The sequence below is a fragment of the Pavona decussata genome, unplaced genomic scaffold, assembly GCF_977016875.1.
Source record: "Pavona decussata unplaced genomic scaffold, jaPavDecu1.1 SCAFFOLD_94, whole genome shotgun sequence".
Classification (NCBI taxonomy): domain Eukaryota; kingdom Metazoa; phylum Cnidaria; class Anthozoa; order Scleractinia; family Agariciidae; genus Pavona; species Pavona decussata.
The window spans coordinates 1772931-1791758 of NW_028145511.1; the positions used below are offsets into that span (position 1 = coordinate 1772931).

At 37.8% G+C, this 18828-nt stretch overlaps 1 protein-coding gene, 1 long non-coding RNA gene and 1 other non-coding gene across 5 annotated transcripts; all 3 read left to right on the plus strand.

Moving 5' to 3' along the window:
- The first annotated feature begins 220 nt into the window (after positions 1-220).
- Positions 221-1671, plus strand: LOC146473333 (uncharacterized). Its single transcript, XR_014866427.1, has 2 exons — positions 221-595; positions 1505-1671. It is a non-coding gene; the product is annotated as an uncharacterized LOC146473333 (long non-coding RNA).
- A 5135-nt stretch (positions 1672-6806) lies between these two features.
- Trnae-cuc (transfer RNA glutamic acid (anticodon CUC)) lies at positions 6807-6878 on the plus strand. Its single transcript has one exon. It is a non-coding gene; the product is annotated as a tRNA-Glu (tRNA).
- Positions 6879-9555: 2677 nt separating this feature from the next.
- LOC146473335 (uncharacterized) lies at positions 9556-18280 on the plus strand. Of its 3 annotated transcripts, XM_085118555.1 has the most exons (10): positions 9556-9795; positions 10597-10746; positions 11337-11601; positions 11763-12044; positions 12738-12827; positions 13914-14004; positions 14282-14395; positions 15141-15227; positions 15909-15967; positions 16954-18280. In XM_085118555.1, the coding sequence occupies exons 1-10, from the start codon at positions 9790-9792 to the stop codon at positions 16983-16985; spliced, it is 1176 nt and encodes a 391-aa protein (XP_084974681.1). In that variant the 5' UTR covers positions 9556-9789; the 3' UTR covers positions 16986-18280. The 3 variants fall into 3 exon arrangements, with proteins under 3 accessions (XP_084974681.1, XP_084974682.1, XP_084974680.1); XM_085118554.1 differs by lacking the exon at positions 9556-9795 and having other exon boundaries at positions 10355-10746; XM_085118556.1 differs by lacking the exons at positions 9556-9795; positions 12738-12827 and having other exon boundaries at positions 10354-10746.
- Positions 18281-18828: the final 548 nt, after the last annotated feature.

Genomic DNA, 18828 nt, shown 5'->3' on the forward strand with positions numbered 1-18828 from the left:
TTGAAATGAAGGTTTTGAAATATTCGCGACGCCTCAACACAACAAAACAGCGTGGTCGAATCGACACTTCCTCGCTTTGTTTTAGATAAAATAATATCACTTAATTTCTGTCTGTTCCAAATCAGTTTATTTTTATCACTTACGTTGTACATGTATGTACTGTACAGGGGCCCGTTTCTCGAAAGTCCCGGTAACTTATCGGGCCCGGTAAGTTGCCCGTTAAGCCCCCGATAAGTTTACGGGTGTTTCTCGAAACTCCCGTTATTTACGATCCCGGTAAGTTGCCCGGTAAGTTGCCCGGTAATTTACGGGAGGTCATGACCTCCCGTAAAGTGCCCGTAAAGTTTACGGGAAGCAATATTTTGTTGCAAGAAAACAAGATGGCCGCCGGAGGCGGTCATTTTTGTCCCGGTTTGTCGGTCGCGTACTTACCAAGAGCGATTGATTTTAGACAAAATAGAAGAAAGAGAAATAATAGAAAGATACTGGTTATCCAGGGAAGTAATAAATTCGCTTGTTGACGAGTTTACTGGAGAAAACCTTTCGAGAGATACCGTACAGTACGAGAAGCTGTCCGCTGTCCGCGAAAACACAGGTAAATATTTTGCAATTTTAGAACTAGAACAAACTCGTAATCCAGTTGGTTTCAGTCGGTAAAAACCAGAGCTACAGTAATTTGCTCAGTGTGTTTCGAATTTCGGTTATCCCGGGAGGACTTGCAATTTTGCCCCGTAAAGCATATACTTGCCCGTGCGTGGCCCTTAGATGCTTTTTGTTTGAGATTAAAGCTGGCTTTTTTTACGTAGAAACTGCTTCCGATCGTCCGAAAAAGTACCGTATGAGAATTACCGAATTAGCTGCATTTACTACGAAAATGGGGGGGAAATAACTAACGTGTTTGAAATGGAAAGATGAATATAACAAAAAGGAAATCCGGCTGAATTGAAACTAAACCCACTCAGTACTCAAGTCATTGATGGTTGTAAATAAACACTTCATAAATTTGGGGAAAAAAACGAAAGTGATGGAGGTGTCATTTTCAACTACAAATACAGGAATTTGTGTTACTGACCTAGTGTAACATAGGAGTTCACAGGACAAACAAACAAACAAAAAAATAAAATAACTGGGGGCAAGGGTAGGGTAGGGTAGGGGGAGGGGGAGTAAATAAAAAACGTATGAAAATATTCTTTGGGCCATGGAAAGCAGACGTACAACTGAACTGCCCAAATAATGTATTGAATGAATGAATGAGCAGCCACAACTGCAACTGAACAGGCAGACATAAGCATGCCAAACCAAGCAAGTGCCAGCATGGTACAGACAAGAACAGCTGCACGAGAGATTTTCGGGCATGAGGCCCACTCTTAGACATAACCAAAAAGGACAGCTGAATATGCACTTAAATAATTTTGTGAACAATAACTTGAATAATGTTTTTAAATTGTTATTGAATAATTATTTTTCAAGATAATTTTTATTGAAAATTCTTTTTCATCCACAGGGGTTCAACTGACAGAAGAGGGCTAACTGAGAACATCAGGAGCAGGGGAACAACTGATGGAAGAAGACTGAGTGTGAACAACTTAATTGAATTTTAATGAAAATTTTAATTAAGAAAAATGTACATACATGAGTAATTGGGAGAATTAAATGAGCTTGAAAACTGCACTGGCAGTAAATCCTTTACATGTGATAATTAAACTCAATTTTACTAAATGTTTACATAAGGTTAGACATACTCAAAAATATGGGAACTGCTAATTCTTTTAAAGTATTTCAATACTTTCTTTTCCTTGTAATATAGGACTTCATGAAAGTGAAAGTGACTATTTTTGTTAGTGAAACAACATGAGAATGTAAAAAGTTAAGTAGCCACCTTGAAATGACCTGGCATACAACATTTTTGGCATACATACAGTCTGGTTCTTGTGTCGGAAAATTATATGGTTCCATGCTCACTTTGTAATTTGAGGGCTCAAATCTGCCAAACAATTAGCTTCTGACTTAAGCCATTAACCAAAACATAATTTAAGTCCCATTATTCTTCCCACCCCAAGGGAGGGTACTCAGTTATATTTGTTGCTGATGTATGAAAGCTTTTGTGGGTTTGAAGTTAGGGATTTTCAGTCGGACTTTTGGGTGGCTTAGGTTTAATTTTTTTGGCAGATTTATTTGGTTAGAAAACATTTCGGTGGGGAATTTTTTGGTGTTGATAAATATGAAGCAATTATTGTATCAATTTTAAATAGAAGAAAGACCTTCACCGTTATTTATGCAACTTTCTTCTATTTAATCTTTCATCTGCAGTTCAAAAATATGTTTCATACATTCACAGGGATGTATCTTTTTTATTTACCAGTTCAAATGACAAGCAGAAAAAAAGAAATTACAAAAAAATCTGATAGCCTGCATTAATAATTATTGAGATGACTTGTGAAAAGTTTGATGTCAAAGATATCCAGCAAGAATATTACCTGTTAACCTGGCTATCAGATTCCAGTGGGATAGTATACATTAGTATTGTTGAAATTAAAGTTATATTTTGGAGTTATATGGCCCCAATATTCAACACTGTTCAAAGTCACAGGTCTAATGAACATGCGCTTTAATTACCTGTTCTAATGCAGATATAGACGTCTATAATGTTCAAAGCTACAAGCAATAATAATTATTTATTGCAAAAAGGTTGATACACTCTCATCATTTTTCCTATTTCCTGCAAATAATGCACTCTAAAAGGGCAATGAACAATGTAATACTCTGTTAGCCCCCTCCCCCCCCCCCCCGTTCCCCAAGTTTTCAGTGTTGAGGCTTGCTGGGTCACTGCGCATTTCATTCAACATAGAGATTCGAGAAACAGGCAATACAATGGTGAGTGTCTAAAATGTACCCATTAATGGACAGTGTATCAATAATATTACTCTTTTCAATAATTTTTTTTTCTGTAGAGCTGGTCCTTAGAGGTACGCCAAGAGTTCTCCTCCTCCTCTCTTTTGTTCTTTGAAATGATTCATTTCTAATTCCACCTTTTGCATCTTCATTTTATAGTATGCAGTCACTGTTTCAAAGTACAAAAGGAAAAATAATTGTTTTGCCTAGAATTCAATAAATTATACTTTCTAATCTCCACATGTTCAGCACATGTTCGGAGCTATTAAAAAGATGCATGTGGTCGGCTGCTAAGAACCTTATCAATGATAACGATGATGATGATGATGATATATCCTGACCAATATCTTAATAGCTATGTATAAGTAGCATTTTCGGAAAGGTTCCAAAATGCTATAGGGTTCCTTAGTTCTGCCAACTCAATGTCATTAACTCACTAAATGTTTTTCGGCCTATATTGATTCCTGAAAAACTTGCAGCTAAAATTTATTATTGTTACTATTTTTATTTAGCATCTACCCCTTAAGGGTATAAACTAATTACTTAAAATATATTGGAGACACTCAGTGGATAGGCTACATTGTATAACTTAATTCTGGAACATAAAATTGAGATCTGCAACCTATTATATAATTAGTCACTTGAATACAGCATTAGCTTTTGTTCATTTTTTATTACTAGACACTAATAATTAAAAATGAATATTCACACAGAATGTACTGGTGATTAGATTATTTTGAAAATATCAATTATTGTATGGTTCGAATATATTACTACCAGCTGAGCTTGAGCAAGTGTCTAAATTGGTGGCCTTTTCCTTGTTTGCCCCAGTTGGTGTTGTGCCTGTCCATTTTTTTTTTATCCTAAAAGGTTAAATCATCAATAAATTATTAGTACTATTAGAAGTGTTGTTGTCCTAAACATCATTTCAGTGATCATCACCAAAGGTCATGACTGTAATCCAATACAGTAGGTTAATCTTGGCTGACCAGAAGTATGGCAAAATAGTCATAAACTGACCACAAAAAACTCCCACTGATATTAATTGCTATCACTAGCATCCTCCCTTTCCCCTCTCCAAGATAATGCATGACTGGTTTTGGAATGAGTTTGATTTTTGAACAAAAAATCACAAATATTTGTATTTTCAAGTGAGCAATTTGGCAGCCAAGTGTTATTCAGGTGCAAATATATTTATTATTACCAGTAAATTGTAACAGCAGCAGTGCAGTGTTACCAGCTGCCAGACTGACTTCCTGTATCAAGTTATAATAAGATAACAACTTTATCATACTTGTAACATTATTATGATCAAAGTTGAATATTAATACCATTAATCTGAATCCAGACATGACAGCCACTCATTGGTTTCACAGTAGGGTTCAGGCACAGGAACAGAGACTACTTTTTTTAGCGATTGAGCAACTGAGCATGTATTAGTCATATAAAGACTATAGCAATCCAATAAAATTCCGCTACGTAGAGTAAAATCACTAAGTGTTGCTTCATACCTAGTATCTGTAATCTAGAAATTGGAATTGGCTCACCATTATCATTCAGACATGGTTTATTTCTAAGAGTGTAATTAGAATTAGTCATTTCCAATTTGATGTATGTGTAGGATTTCAATAAACTGACTAACCAAGAACCAAAAATACAATATTTGATTTATAAACAATAAAACGGATAGCTATGGTTATCTGAACGTACATAAGCTTACCTTTAACACCACCAAATGTTTGTTGCACAACCACGAACTGACCATCAAAGAGAAAAGCAGATCGGAATCCAGCAGATCAATACACCCTCCTTCCTCCCACACTGGCGCGTTCTAAAATAATGTAAACATGGCATCTCCAATTCGCATACCCATGTGAAGTATCATCGTACAAAAAATACTTCACAGACGATAGATACATGTACGATGGCGAAAAGCGAAACTGTCGAGTCGAGCTACCAAAGGCAACCGATCATATCTTGCAAATTACATGACAATGCAAAATAATGATCTCTCTTGGTTGCTCTCCTTTGACAAAACGACTAACTGAAAGTTAAACTTAGCACGTATTGCACTGTCCTTCAATAATCGATTAATCATGAAGACAGTCCTATCCATAGAATTCCATCGAGTAGTCCCAACTCGTTCTCCTTCTCTATTGAACGAGCGTGTAGCGCGCGCAAGAGCCTGGTAACGATCCCCTATTTTACCGGGCCCGGAAATTAGCGGGAAAGTTTACGGGTGCTTCGAGAAACACATTATCGGGCCCGGTAAAGTTTCCCGGTAAGTTGCCCGATAAGTTAACGGGCCCGGAAATTACCGGGACTTTCGAGAAACGGGCCCCAGGACACTTACATGGATCCGTTCCAACCGAAGGTGATCGTTGTGTCCTGGTTTGGGGATTTTCCAAACATTTAGCGACAAACAAAAAGCTGTTTATTTGGATGCCGACCAGCCTCGTTACTCTGATGCCACAATTGTGTCTCTTCATTCTCATCAAACGAAACCTTACCGGAAAGAAGACAACTTCTTGGAACAAGGCCCGGACCCAGGGAACAGGGCAACCGGTAACCAGGATGGAGTTTGCGTTTTGATTAAAAAAATTTGCCCACCAACCGAGAGTGACCATTAATGTGAGAAGGAAATAGGAGATTTAGGTCAAGGGCGAAATTCGACTTCGCCTTCAAAATCTTCAACTCACGACTGTATGAAATAAGGCAATCTGACATCTACATCTACATCTACATTTATACATGGCAAAGGTTGCCCATCGCGCCACGGTGTACTGGTGCAGTGTATATACTTAACATATTATCAAAAATACAGTGCTATGTAATACAGTGCTGTGTATGGTGTTTATACACGTGTAGAGGAAACGTATATAAATATAATTAAAATTAATTAAATGTTAATATGTGCACGCAGCAATCCCTATTGAGTAGCAAAGTGTGAAGTCATAACAATTTGAATTTTGGAAATTGTTGACATTACGGGATTTAGAATACCGCATTGTGCTCAGAATACCGCATGCATGAAGAAAAATGTCTACTTGCCAGAAATCAGCATTATTTGCAACTGAGGAAAATTAAAAGAAAAAAGGATTTCTATGGAGTCATGAGAGCATAACAGAACTGACTGATCTCACCCCAAACTACACTAGGATGCTCAGCCTGGCGCAGATTTTTGGCAAGTAGGTATTTCGCATCATGCTCTTTCAGAATATCTCGCACTCTATACATCTGTGACTGCTGTAGCTTGCAGTTCCTAACATACACTGCAGCACATGTGCGCAAGATGGATTACATCAGTGACACCGCAGAAGGGCGCCGCTATGGACGAAGATTGGGTGCTTTAATACTGGATATGACTGGATACAGGTTTCGCTCAAGCCAGAGGCTACCCAGGTTCAAAATGTGAGCGATGATCATCTTGCGTAATAGTAGTCACGGCGCAAATATATTAATTTGAGAGTTTTTATGGGAATATTTATGATCGGGTTTTGGGAGGTAGGAATACTAGAAAGTTCCAAGACGTTCTTAAGATATCATTGTTCACAGCTTGAACTCTGGTAACCTGTGCTCAAGCTAGAGGACTTGAGCGACTGCAGGAGAGGAGATTCCAGGTCACTCAGCCCTGAGACAGAAATTCTCTCCTTTGGATTTTGGCAGTTTGCTATCTGTAAAAACGAGCTTGCTTGAAATTTTCTTAAATAGTTGATTTCCGTATTGTCGGGTGCAAAATAACCGCTTTCCTAGCCTGGGAGCTTATTGAATTAAGAACGTCAGTCAATTCCTAAGTTTCTAATGCCCAATAGTCTAGCTTTCTTGGTTAAATAGTTTAGGCAAATAACTTGTGTACGCTTAGACAGGCTTGCCGACAATACACATTCTTATATTTATTTTCTTAACATGTGAATTCCCATATGGTCTAGTGGTTAGGATCCGGCGCTCTCACCGCCGTGGCCCGGGTTCGATTCCCGGTGTGGGAAAGATTATTTTTTGTTTTGTTTTGTTTTAACCCCAATGCCTTTTTAAATTGTTGCTACTAGATCAAAATTCTTGTCTTCTTTGGAGATATTATTATGCAGTGGTAAACAGGCTCTGTGGAGGATGAGGCGGTAGTTGTCCGTATGGTGTCACTTTTGTGTGTTTCGGGTAATCAGACGATTACCTCAATCTCAGTGGCTCACTTGGTTGGAATCTTTGATGAAGTACGGGCAAACTTCGGTACTTTCTCGAGCATGGAACGCGTTCAGCCAAATAGAGCGGTCTGTTTGACAAATCCAAAGCCCAGTTGTCTTTGTTGACGGAGGTAGATATTGTCAGGAGCTTATGAGTTATCGGATTCTTTGCTAAGGCTTGAAAACATCTTTGCATGTCTTTGCTTTAAAAACTAAAAGCGGATGAGGTGTCGTCAGTGATTGAGCTTGAAAGTTGTTGTTTGGGTTCATCAAGGATATTTTTGCAGGACTTTTAAAATTTGCTTGTGGCAGATAGAAATTTTTTCTCTTATGCATTGTCGACTTGTGCGTTCAAAAATGCGTTTAAAGATGGGAAGATTACTGTGACATTTTAATCTCAGAGACTGTGATCCAATCTTGTTCAATTGCTTTGTGCGTAGCGAAGGTAGCGATGGATGCTGGGTTTTTCTTCTCCAAAATTTGTGCTAGTTTTAGGGTATGTAGCCAGCCTCTTGGAGTTAGATCGAAGAAACTGGTAAATGCCTTCAAACTCGAAAAAAGAACGCGTTAGAAGAGTTAACTGAACTGTGACGAAGGATCCAACATTTCTAATCATGCGTGGACAAATTAACAATCACTTAATTGACTTTGAAGTAGATTGACAGTGGATTGATATTAAAAGGCGACCACCAAGTGCGAAAAACAGTCTTGACTAATGGCATACTGCCATAACTAACGAAGCAGTTAACAATTACATACCATTACCTAGGCAATATCTGATTCTTTTAAAATAGCAACTCGTAATTAGTTTGTTATTCCGCTTTTTTTCGCACTTACTTATGGTTATATATTCATGCATTCGCGCGCTTTTATCACTCACCAAAGACTGCAGGCTGGTAGCCGAAAGCTCATTTCTTAAAGAATTTTTCAACCAGAAAATTTGTAGCTTGGTATTTTATCACTTCCTCGGACAAACGCAAACTTGGGAGATTACAGGAGAAGGGCCTAAGGGCAGTTTTCAAAGACAACTGTAGTTCCCACGAAGACCTTCTAAGTATACCTGTTAATTACCAACCTTTTATAATCATAGACTTCCAAGACCGAAGCCATTCAGCCATCGGTTCAAAGTTAAGCATGGCATTTCCACCACATATACATTAGATCTTTTTAATCAACAGAGAAATCATTATAGCCCGAGGAATACTGATTTTGCTATATATACCCCACTTCAACACGGTAAGGTACGGAAAGAACTCTATCAAGTATCGTGGACCGACACTATGGCGCCGCATACCTAAGGACACCAGAAATGCGACCAATTTGAATCTTTTCAAGAAGCAAATAGGACAGATGGATCTTTCAACTTTAGTCAGTAATGATTGTGGATCTGACTCTGTAGTTAATTGATATAAAATTGTAAAAGAAATTTTGGTAATTACTTACAGTATTGTACATACATATGGTTTGTAGACTTAATATTTGATTTGTATTTTAAAAATTATTTTAGGTTGTGTCTCCAAATAGCGTACGTGCTAAAGTATTTTTGACACTTAAATAAAGTTAATTAAATATTATCATTATTTTAATATGTATTATCCTGGTTAATCGTCCATTTCTACAAACTCCGTTATTAAGACCACCGACTAGTCCCTTTATGAGATTGAAAGAGTTTGTTTTTAGGGGAGGGCTTTCTTTTGGGAGGTTTGCCTAATCATGATTGGTTCCCCTGTGATTAGCTAGAGCCACAACTTATTGCTGCCGGTCGCTAGAGGTGGCTGTATTCTTGTATTCTGTATTTGCGCTTTGAGCTCCAATACGGGCTTGGAGATAACACCACCTTAAAGTTTAAACAGCTAACCCGAGCATGATTCGGGCTGTTCTGAGTAAGCTAAGCTCTTGTTATTAGAAGATTTTGCCCCTCTGTTAAAGTTTATCGTCAATTCTTGGGTGGCGTATTTTCGGAGGGGCTTATATCCGGGACGTGTATCCTTATTAACATTCTTTTAACGGCGTTCATGGATTGAGCTCGACGACAATTTTTACTTGTTTAGTGACCAGGTTTGATAAAATTGCGGTGATACACAGGCGTTTTGGATTTCCAACTGGCCAAGGAAATGGACTATTTCAAGATAGGAGGGTAGACTGGGATTCAATCTCGTTCCCTGAGCCAGAGTTGCACTTATCCAGCGGAATGGGGAGCGCAGGCCCTGCAACGTTTCTGGAAACGGAAACGAGGCCGGCATTTTCGACTCCAGAGCTCTTCCCATTTGCGCATGACTGACGGCCATGACTTTTTGGCTCATGACGTAGTCAAAGCCGAGCGGCTCTGGGGTCGAGAATGCGAGGCTGGTTGACCATGCAAAACATCATGCGCGCGCAATTTTTTTACGCGAAGGAACTTGTGTTTGGAATAAATCTTTGTGTAACTGAAAATTTTTAATTTTCACATTCTTTCGAAAATTTAGCACAAGGAAAGTAGTATTATCGTCGTTTTAAACTAAAGTTTGTTTCATGGCTTTCATACAGGAACATACTGAATTAATTAGAATCGATTGAGGCCTGCAATTTTTTTTTAGGTATTTCATTATGACGTAGATAATTCAGATAATTGAATCAGTTTTTGCGGCGAATAAGTTAAGTTGCACAATTTTCGGCAGAGATTATTTAGACAAAGATTTGTAGATTGAACTGTGAGTAAGCTGTCCTTAAAAAAAAAAACATGGAGGTAGGTACTTCGTGACAAGGTTTGTGGATCGTTTGACGGGATTTTAAAATATAAAACTAAAGTTCAAGAAATACCGGCAACATTTTCTTGTAACTTGTCGCGCAACAAATATTGCGTTGCAAGTTGCGATTGTTTGTCGCCCGTATTACCTTCTCCGCGCACAATAAATTTTCATGTCGCAAAAAGTAGAAGCGGCGTCTACTTTTGGAAAAATGAAAATTGTTGCGCGCGGAGGAGGTAATACGGGCAACAAACAGTCGCAACTTTCATTCAACATTTATTACGCGACAAGTTGCGAGACACGTTGCACGTTGCGAAGAAGTTGCGAGAAGTGTTGCCGCGGTATTACGTGGCCTTAATTCGTACAAGATTAATTACTGCAGCGCTCTGTTTTGGGATTTTGGCTCATTTGTTTGAATAAGAGAATTCAAAGAAATCTGGCAAACGCAAACTCAAAATTAAATACTTGCTGCGGAAACGACAGTAATACAAGAAGACAAGCAGAGAAATGGTGTTTATGAAATCGACGTGGAATCCATAACATGAAAGTAATGAGGAGAAAAAGAAACAGAAGAAAAAAACATAAGAAGATGAAGAACAAAACAGAAAAACACAAAACAGGCTCAAAGATTTTATCGATTTCAAATTCATGACAAACTAAAAGCTAAAATCTAGCGAATAATTTATAGACTGCTTTGACATGGTAGGTCACAAATACTTTTTGCAAAGACTCCTCCCTTTACCAGCATGAGAAACGACTCAGAATTAAGATTTCTTTTCTTCTTTTTTTGTTCTTTTCAGTCATCTGAGAGGGATGCCCAGTGCAGTGTTTCTTCAGAATCACCTGAATCCCAGCAACTGAGCGAATACATCTTTGACATCATTTTAAAGGCACAAGATAGCGTGCAGGAGTCTCTAAATGCTTTGTCTCTTGACTCACCATTCAAACAGGTAAACGCAAAAAGAAAGCAAGAAAAAAATTGAGGCTCTCACGCTACTGATATTGTTATGAACTCAAAAAATGACCAGCTCCAAGTTGGAGTGATAGCTAAGTTGGTAGAGCACTTTTCCTGTAGTTTGTTCGTCCTTTCTAGCCTCAATATTTTCAAGTTTTCTTTTCGTAAGTTGGGTAAAGAACTACGATAATCCTCCTATATTAATTCAAATTAGCAGGCAATCGAGGAACACAGTATTATTCACAAAGTTCAGTAAATTCTGTTTATAATTATATGTTTTTAAATAATGCGGTATTTTTCTGTTTAAATATTTCAAATGGTCTGCGCAAAATAAACGCAATATGGTCAACTTACTCAAAAATTAAAACATTGCATAGACCTTGAATAGTACGGCAACATTTTTCAAGGTTGAATATGCACCTGTTCCAGTTTAGAAATCGCCTGAAATGTGGCTTGCGATATGGCAACATTTTTTTCTGGGCTTTTGAGGTGCCAGAATACCCTCGAATTAAGATCCAAGTATAAGGTTTGATGTCTTGTGATCCGATTGTGCATTATTTGACCTTGTTTCCTTATTCATCAAAGGAAATCACTAGCGCAGCAAACGCCAGCTCTGTTTCCCTGGAGGTGAATGGGAACAAAGACAGCTATGAATCAAATAAAGCAAAACCAGGTGTTTCAGTAACCGCGGTTACTTCTGAGTCAAACAATTCTAGCCAACCCGCGGAAGTAGGTAGAGCCAACGATGAGTTTAAATCAGTCGACATTGGAGCCGTGGAGACAGACGCAACCCCTGTTATGAAGAAATCGACGGCTTATATCGAAGAGACAACTAAAGACGCCTCTACAGGTATGGTAAATGTGAACGAAATGACTTTAGTGTCGACTATCAAAGAAGAAGAATTATTATGTGGTGATGACTATGCTGTAGTGAAGGCCGTAACGGCACCTGTTGCTCAGAAACAACACAATTTGATCCAGAATCTAACTATTAACGATTTGTTGTTTCAGCTGTCAAGCCGGGGGTGATCTCGGCATCAACTGAACTGCAAGCAGTTCAATTGCCAGCAGTTAAAGGTGAAGCTTTGGCGAAAAAGATCCACGTCAAAGAAGGATCCCAGTTGCCTGTCGAAACTGGAAAGGAAATGGCACTTGACAAAAATGTAGCTGTGCTACGGAAAGAAAAAGATGAATCTCATAATTCTAAGGAATCTAAGAAGCCTAAGAAACCCAAGAAACCGGCTGCAAAGTTCACGAAAGCAAACAAGGTAGCGCCACTGAAGAATGGCGAAGGTAAATAAAATGAGTTAATTATTCCATTACTTCTATTGATTGAACGTTCAGCCAGCAGCCAACAGTCGGTCCGTCAGCAAGTCGGACAGTCATGATCAGATAGTCAGTTACACAGGGGGTTAGTCGCCGCCACTCTATCATTTATTCGATCAGCCTGTCGGTTGTTCTATCACCCAGCTAGTCGTTCATTTGGTAGGCAGTCAGTCAGTCAGTCAGTCAGTCAGTCAGTCAGTCAGTCAGTCAGTTAGTCAGTCAGTCAGTCAGTCAGGTTGTCAGTCAGTCAGTCAGTCAGTCAGTCGCTCAGTCACTCAGTCACTCAGTCACTCAGTCATCCAGTCAGTCAGTCAGTCAGTCAGTCAGTTAGTCAGTCAGTCAGTCAGTCAGTCAGTCAGGTTGTCAGTCAGTCAGTCAGTCAGTCAGTCAGTCAGTCGCTCAGTCACTCAGTCACTCAGTCATCCAGTCAGTCAGTCAGTCAGTCAGTCAGTCAGTGAGTCAGTAATTCAGTCAGTCAGTCAGTCAGTCAGTCAGGTAGTCAGCCAGTTAGTCAGTCAGTCAGTCGGTCAGTCGGTCAGTCAGTCAGTCAGTTAGTCGGCCAGTTAGTCAGTCAGGTAGTTAGTCAGTCAGTCAGTCAGTCAGTCAACCATTCAGCTAGCCAGTCCATCAGTAATTCAAACAAACCTTCAATTATTTTAGGCGAAACAACCTTGAACGGAAGAACTGTTAAGGTGGCCTTTGATAACGTGATCACAGTGAAGAATACTGAAGCAATGTTAATCAACACCGGTCAGTAACTGTAGAAAAACAGAAAAGTAGCAACCTGAAGGGGTATTTTACTGATTAAACAAGAACTAACTGAGAAATTTAAGTGTATCAGTAATTCTAATTCGTGCGGAGTTCAAAAGTTTGTAAGAAGAGCAATGTTGATCTTAAAAACCATTGACTTTTGTGGGTTGTTAGTCACTCATCCAATCAGACAGTCAGTCAGTCAGTCAGTCAGTCATCCAGTCAGTCAGTCAGTCGGTCGGTCAGTCAGTCAGTCAGTCAGTCAGTCAGTCAGTCAGTCAGTCATTCAGTCAGTCATCCAGTCAGCTAGCCAGTCCATCAGTAATTCAAACAAACTTTCATTTCTATTAGGCGAAACAACCGTGAACTGAAGAACTGTTGAGGTGGCCTTTGATGATGCCAACTTATGAGTTGACGTCATCAAAAGCCACCTTAACAGTGAATATTACTGAAGCAATGTTAATTTACCCCGGTCAGTAACTGTAGAAGAACACCAAGGTAACAGTTACTTAATTTAATTTTAAGCCTGTTGGAGTATACAAGAACTAACGGGGAATTTTAAGTGCATCAGTAACATCAGTAATTCTAAAACGGACGGAGTTAAACAGTTTGTTAGAAGAGAAATGTTGATCTTAAAAACCATCGACTTTTGTGGGTTGTCTGTCAGTCAGTCAGTCACTCATTCATCCAGTCAGCCAGACATTTAGCTAGCCAGCCAGTCTGCCAGTCAGCCAGTCAGTCAGTCAGTCAGTCAGTCAATTGGTCGGTCGGTCGGTCGGTCACTCAGTAAGTCAGTCAGTCAGTCAGTCAGTCAGTCAACCAGTCAGTCAGTCAGTCAGTCAGTTAATTGGTCGGTCGTTCGGACGGTCGGTCGGTCGGTCGGTCGGTCGGTCGGTCAGTCAGTCAGTCATTCATTCAGCCACTCAGTCAGTCATTCAGTCAGTCAGTCAGTCAGTCAGTCAATCGGTCGGTCGTTCGGCCGGTCGGTCAGTCAGCCAGTCATTGGGTCGCTCTGTCATTCGGTCATTCAGTCAGATTTGTTATTTGTTTGATTAGCTCACTATGATAACATCGCTTATATTTTAGGTTTACACGATGTTGATGGAAATGTAATTCTGGTATTTAATCCGCGTACCATCTCGGACTTTAAGAAGAAGGAGCAAACAGTTCTCGTGTCGTAAGTATTAACACAAGACAAGTACTAAAAACTTAGACGTGGAGAAAGGTTTGGTCAGCTTAGCAAAAAGTAATTTGCAGCTGTTATGCTAAACTGCGAAAAGGTCTAAAGACTTTTGCACTGTGTAAACATCATTTTTCTAGGTTTATGAATAGTAAAGATTTAAAACATAGCACAATAATATTGGTTCACAAGTTTACGTATTAAGTACTGCACTCCTTATGGAGTCTTGTAGATATGGAGTTTACAATATTGTTCCATTTTTGCAACTTTGTAGGAAGACTCTTTACGAAATGGAGGAAAATTTCCCATTGAAAAAGTTTGTGATAATTGTGAATTCAAAGATGTCTTTTTCGGTCCTGAAAAGTGCGTACCGCGCGTTGAAGGATAGGTAAGAATTCATAAAATGTTAGTGTGGTTTTAGCGAACGTAATAGCCAGAGGACTACCAAACGGATACAGATCAATGTCTTACTTTTCTTTCATCACCCGGGATGAGTTCTTTAGTAGGGATGACGAAAGATAAGTAAGAATTGATGAAATGTCAGTGTGTTTTTTACGATAAAATGCACAAAGGATACCTGATGGTTCACATGGGTGGATATTTGTGCGGATGACCTTATATACGAATTAGTTAAAATTACCTCAGAAATTCGGATAAATACGAGCTGAATCTTGCTACCCGAATTTATTAGATTAAAGATTTTTATTAGATTTTTTACTGTTTTTGTACTGTTTACAACATATATACACATATTTTGGGTGAATACGATTTTTGAGATGATAAATGTAATAACATACAGCAAGGAAACAACTTGAAAATACGTTCGCAGAGTAGTCATTTGGTTTCGAGCTCGTCACTGTTATGTTTAGAGTAAATACGGTTAGAAGAAAAGTATACGCCCTGCATCATGGCATAGATTACACCCACGTATGTTGTTACATATATCACACATCTAAAATGTAAGATTACATTTTTAAAAGATTACTTATTTTACGTCATTGCCAGCAGGTAGTTATTGGGCTAATTTTGGGCATTTAGCAGGATTTGTTTATTCTGTTTTTTGAACATTGTAAGCGGCAAACGTTTGAGATCCTGGAGAATTGATTCCCTAATTTATAGTTAGCTTATTTCAGCTTTGCAGAGAATCTCGCAAGCTGTATTATTCATCGTCCGGATGTCAAATTCAAGGCAATATTTCATATCACCCGGCCCTTCCTCAAGTAAGTAACCAGGCCTTTGCCCATTGTGCTCTCATATTATACTGCTAACACTACTCACAATTTTGTAAAATTCAATTGCTTAAAATTGTGCTAAAGTTTCCAAATAAGGTTGCAGAAAGAGTTGAGACATTGTTCATCAAGCTCGTCATGTAAGACATTTTCAAATTCAAACTCTGACTCAGATTCAGATAGACTCTGTTGTTCTCCTCCCACCCCCTCTAAGCAATGTTACTCTCAGCTTATTCACGTTTAATAAGGCTATTCTAGTTCGGTGAGATTGTCTTAACTGTCAAAACTGTGTGTATCATGTAGAAGGTCCTCTGTGGTGAAAAGCTTGACGTTGATGATTAAATTTATTATTGGATCCTAGAAAGTAAAATTAACAGCTTTTGTTGTTTGACGGCCAACGAACAGAAAATGGATTTTTTTTCTTCACCCTTCTTTTGCGCTAGATGAAAGGTCTACCTATTTTTGGCAATCCCGATGCTTTTTTCCTCCTCGGCTTTGTGAAAGCTATTTCTGATTTGCGATTTATCGTATTTTTACGTATTTAGTGCTGCACTCTTTATGGTCTCTTGTAGATACGGAGTTAACAATATTGTTGCATTTTTGCAACTTTGTAGGAAGACTCTTTACGAAAGCTATTTCTGATTTGCGATTTATCTGTCATATTTTTCGTAGTCGAAAGCTCAGAAGCAACATCATCATTACAGACTCTACAAACGCAGTGAAGGATCGTGGTAAGAAAATAATTAGATAGTAATGGCTTAGTTTGTAACGAAGATCTTGATTTTTAGTTTTCGTAGTCGAAAATTGAAAAAGAAGATCTTCGTTACAAACTCTACAGTTTGTAACGAAAATCTTCCTTTTCATTTTTCGTAACTCTACAAACGCAGTGAAGGATCGTGGTAAGAAAATAATTAGATAGTAACGGCTTAGTTTGTAACGAAGATCTTGATTTTTAGTTTTCGTAGTCGAAAATTGAAAAAGAAGATCTTCGTTACAAACTCTACAAACGCAGTAGAGGATCGTGGTAAGAAAATAATTAGTTAGTAATGTCTTAGTTTGTAACGAAGATCTTCTTTCTTAGTTTTTGTAGCCAAAAATGGAAAAGAAGATCTTCGTTACAAACTCTACAATTTGTGGAGTTTGTAAGAATGGTCTTTTTTTCATTTTTCGTAACTCTACAAACGCAGTGGAGGATCGTGGTAAGAAAATAATTAGATAGTAATGGCTTAGTTTCTCTCATTTTCAGTTCTCTATAGTTGTTTGATATTCTGTGACTAATATTTCTATGTAGTTCTTTTGATATCTTTAAAAGGGGGCTATGTCATTCAATTTAAGCTCAATTGCTTTCAAAAGATAACAGACATTTTGGATTCAAAGAAGCTCAACGATCATTTACTAGCTTTGCTTAAAATTACTCTGCTACAATCTTGGTCTAAAAATCTCTCCCCTCCCCCCTACGCAATGCTGATTTCTTGCATTGTTTATAAAGTCTATGATTCCAGCGACCATATCGGAATGGTTGGGGGAGGGTATGGGTCAAACATTTCCATGGGAACGTGCAACAACCTTTAATAATTTTACAATGACTGTTTTTGTTCTAGGAAGTTCTCTAGTGAGTTTTGATCCCAGAACATAGAAATTCCCATAGCGTGGCCGTTTTGAATAGTTAAGTTTACAATCACAACCATCAGGATAACTATCTTTTTCTTTTTTCCAGGTATTCCAGACACGATCCTTCGCTGGCTGTGAATCACATCGTACTTTTTATATGTTGTATCGTTTGTATTTGTCCCGTGTTGTTTATCGTTCTGTGTTTTCATTATATTAATTTTGTTTTGTACGATAGATAACGTGACGAGATTATCGAATGAATTTTGAATGTCTCTTACAAATCCGTCTGTCACTTTAGAGTACATATTAACAGTTACGTTTATTCGAAGCTAGTTCAGATTTGGCTTCAAGACAATTATTTTTGAACCGTTACACTGAAAACTCAAAACGTGTTCAACTAGTGTTTGTATTTTTTGCTGTCTTTATCATTTGATAAGCAAGTTATTGTTACTATCAGTCCAACTAGGGAATTCGTTAGACCAAAGCGCTATTTTTTTTAATAACTTTAGCCACCTTAAATTTAAGGCGGCTTGGTTCAGTGCCGAAAGGCATATTACTTTGTGAGCTACGAAGATCAAAGGGTAAATTCTACGACTTTTGACTGATCTCTTGAAATTATAAGTAGACTATTGAGAAAATATCAGTACATTACCAAAGTACTTTGCAGCAGCTTCATATCAAATGGTCACACTTGAGGATTGCAATGACAGACCCAAAATTTTTAATCGCATTCAATTTTGTTCTTTAACGATTCTCGGTGTAACCGAGTTCAGAAGTTGTTTCACTCTTAGGCTGTTGTGTTTGTATTTTGACATTTTTACCATTTCTAATTCATTCAATGATGTACCTGACGCATACGTGTGAAGAGTTTTCGTTCAGCATTCTGCCGGAGCGTGTTTTTAAAATCACGTGCTTTTCTCTTGAAGAACTAGTTGAGGAACGGAGCAGGAGTTTTGAAAGGTTTAATTTTGAAAAGGGAACCTGGATTGATAGTTGAAAAGAATCAGTTGGACTTGAGGTTGAAGGATGTGTAATTATTGTAATAAGTGAAATGACAGTGAAATAACGTAATGAGGAAAATGGAACAGAGAAAAATCAGAGAAAAAGTCAGAAAAAAGAGAAAAGAATGAGAAAAGAAAAAAAAATGAAAGAAAAAAGAAAAAAGTAGAAGAAAAAAAGAAAAAGACCTAAAAAAAACTGAAACCAAAGGAAAAAAAAAGAAAAGAAAAAAAAAAAGAAAAAAAAAACACAAAACTAAAATAAAAAGAAAAACAGAAAAAAGAAAAAGAAAAAAAAAAACAGAAAAAACCGAAACCCAACAAAAAAAGAAAAAAAAAACGCCAAAAAAAAAAAAAAACAGAAAACGAAAAAAAAAAAAGAAAAAACAGAAAAAAGAAAAAGAAAAAAAGACAGAAAATACCAAAAGCAAAGAAAAAAAAAAAAAAACAGAAAAAGAGAAAAAAAAACAGAAAAAACTCAAAATTAAAAAAAAAAAAGAAGAAACAATAAAAAAAGAAAAGTAAGAAAAAAGGAAAAAACAACCAAAAAAACCACACAAAAAGTCAAAAAAAAAAGAAGAAAAAGAAAAAGGTAAAAAGAGGAAAATAGAAAAGCAAGAAAAGAAAAAAAAAAGTGAAAAGGAAAAGAAGGGGAAAGAAAAGAAGGGGGAAAGTAAACCAAAAAAGGCGGGCAGCAATGAATGAATGAAGTGTTGAGTCTACGGTGCGTGTGATCAGGTCATAGGCGGATTTGTTTGTTACAAATTTTGTGGAAGTGTCAGGTGTTCCAAGAGGATGAATTATATCATTTGTGAGGCAGAGTGCTGAACGACAGGTTCGGTTAATTTCGTCATCGTAACGAGACAGTAAGACATCATTTTTAAAATTCCTTTTGTGAAAAGAATCAAATTTGAAAACATGTCAACGCCAATCTAAGTTACAGAGCTGTGATTGAAATCCTCAAGATTTCTTCAATTGTGACC

Coding starts and splice junctions, on each gene's coding strand:
- LOC146473335 (XM_085118554.1), top strand. CDS start 10,543: ATGAGAAACGACTCAGAATTAAGATTTCTTTTCTTCTTTTTTTGTTCT. Junction 11,602..11,762: donor AACTAAAGACGCCTCTACAG/GTATGGTAAATG, acceptor TTGTTGTTTCAG/CTGTCAAGCCGGGGGTGATC. Junction 15,228..15,908: donor ATCACCCGGCCCTTCCTCAA/GTAAGTAACCAG, acceptor TATTTTTCGTAG/TCGAAAGCTCAGAAGCAACA.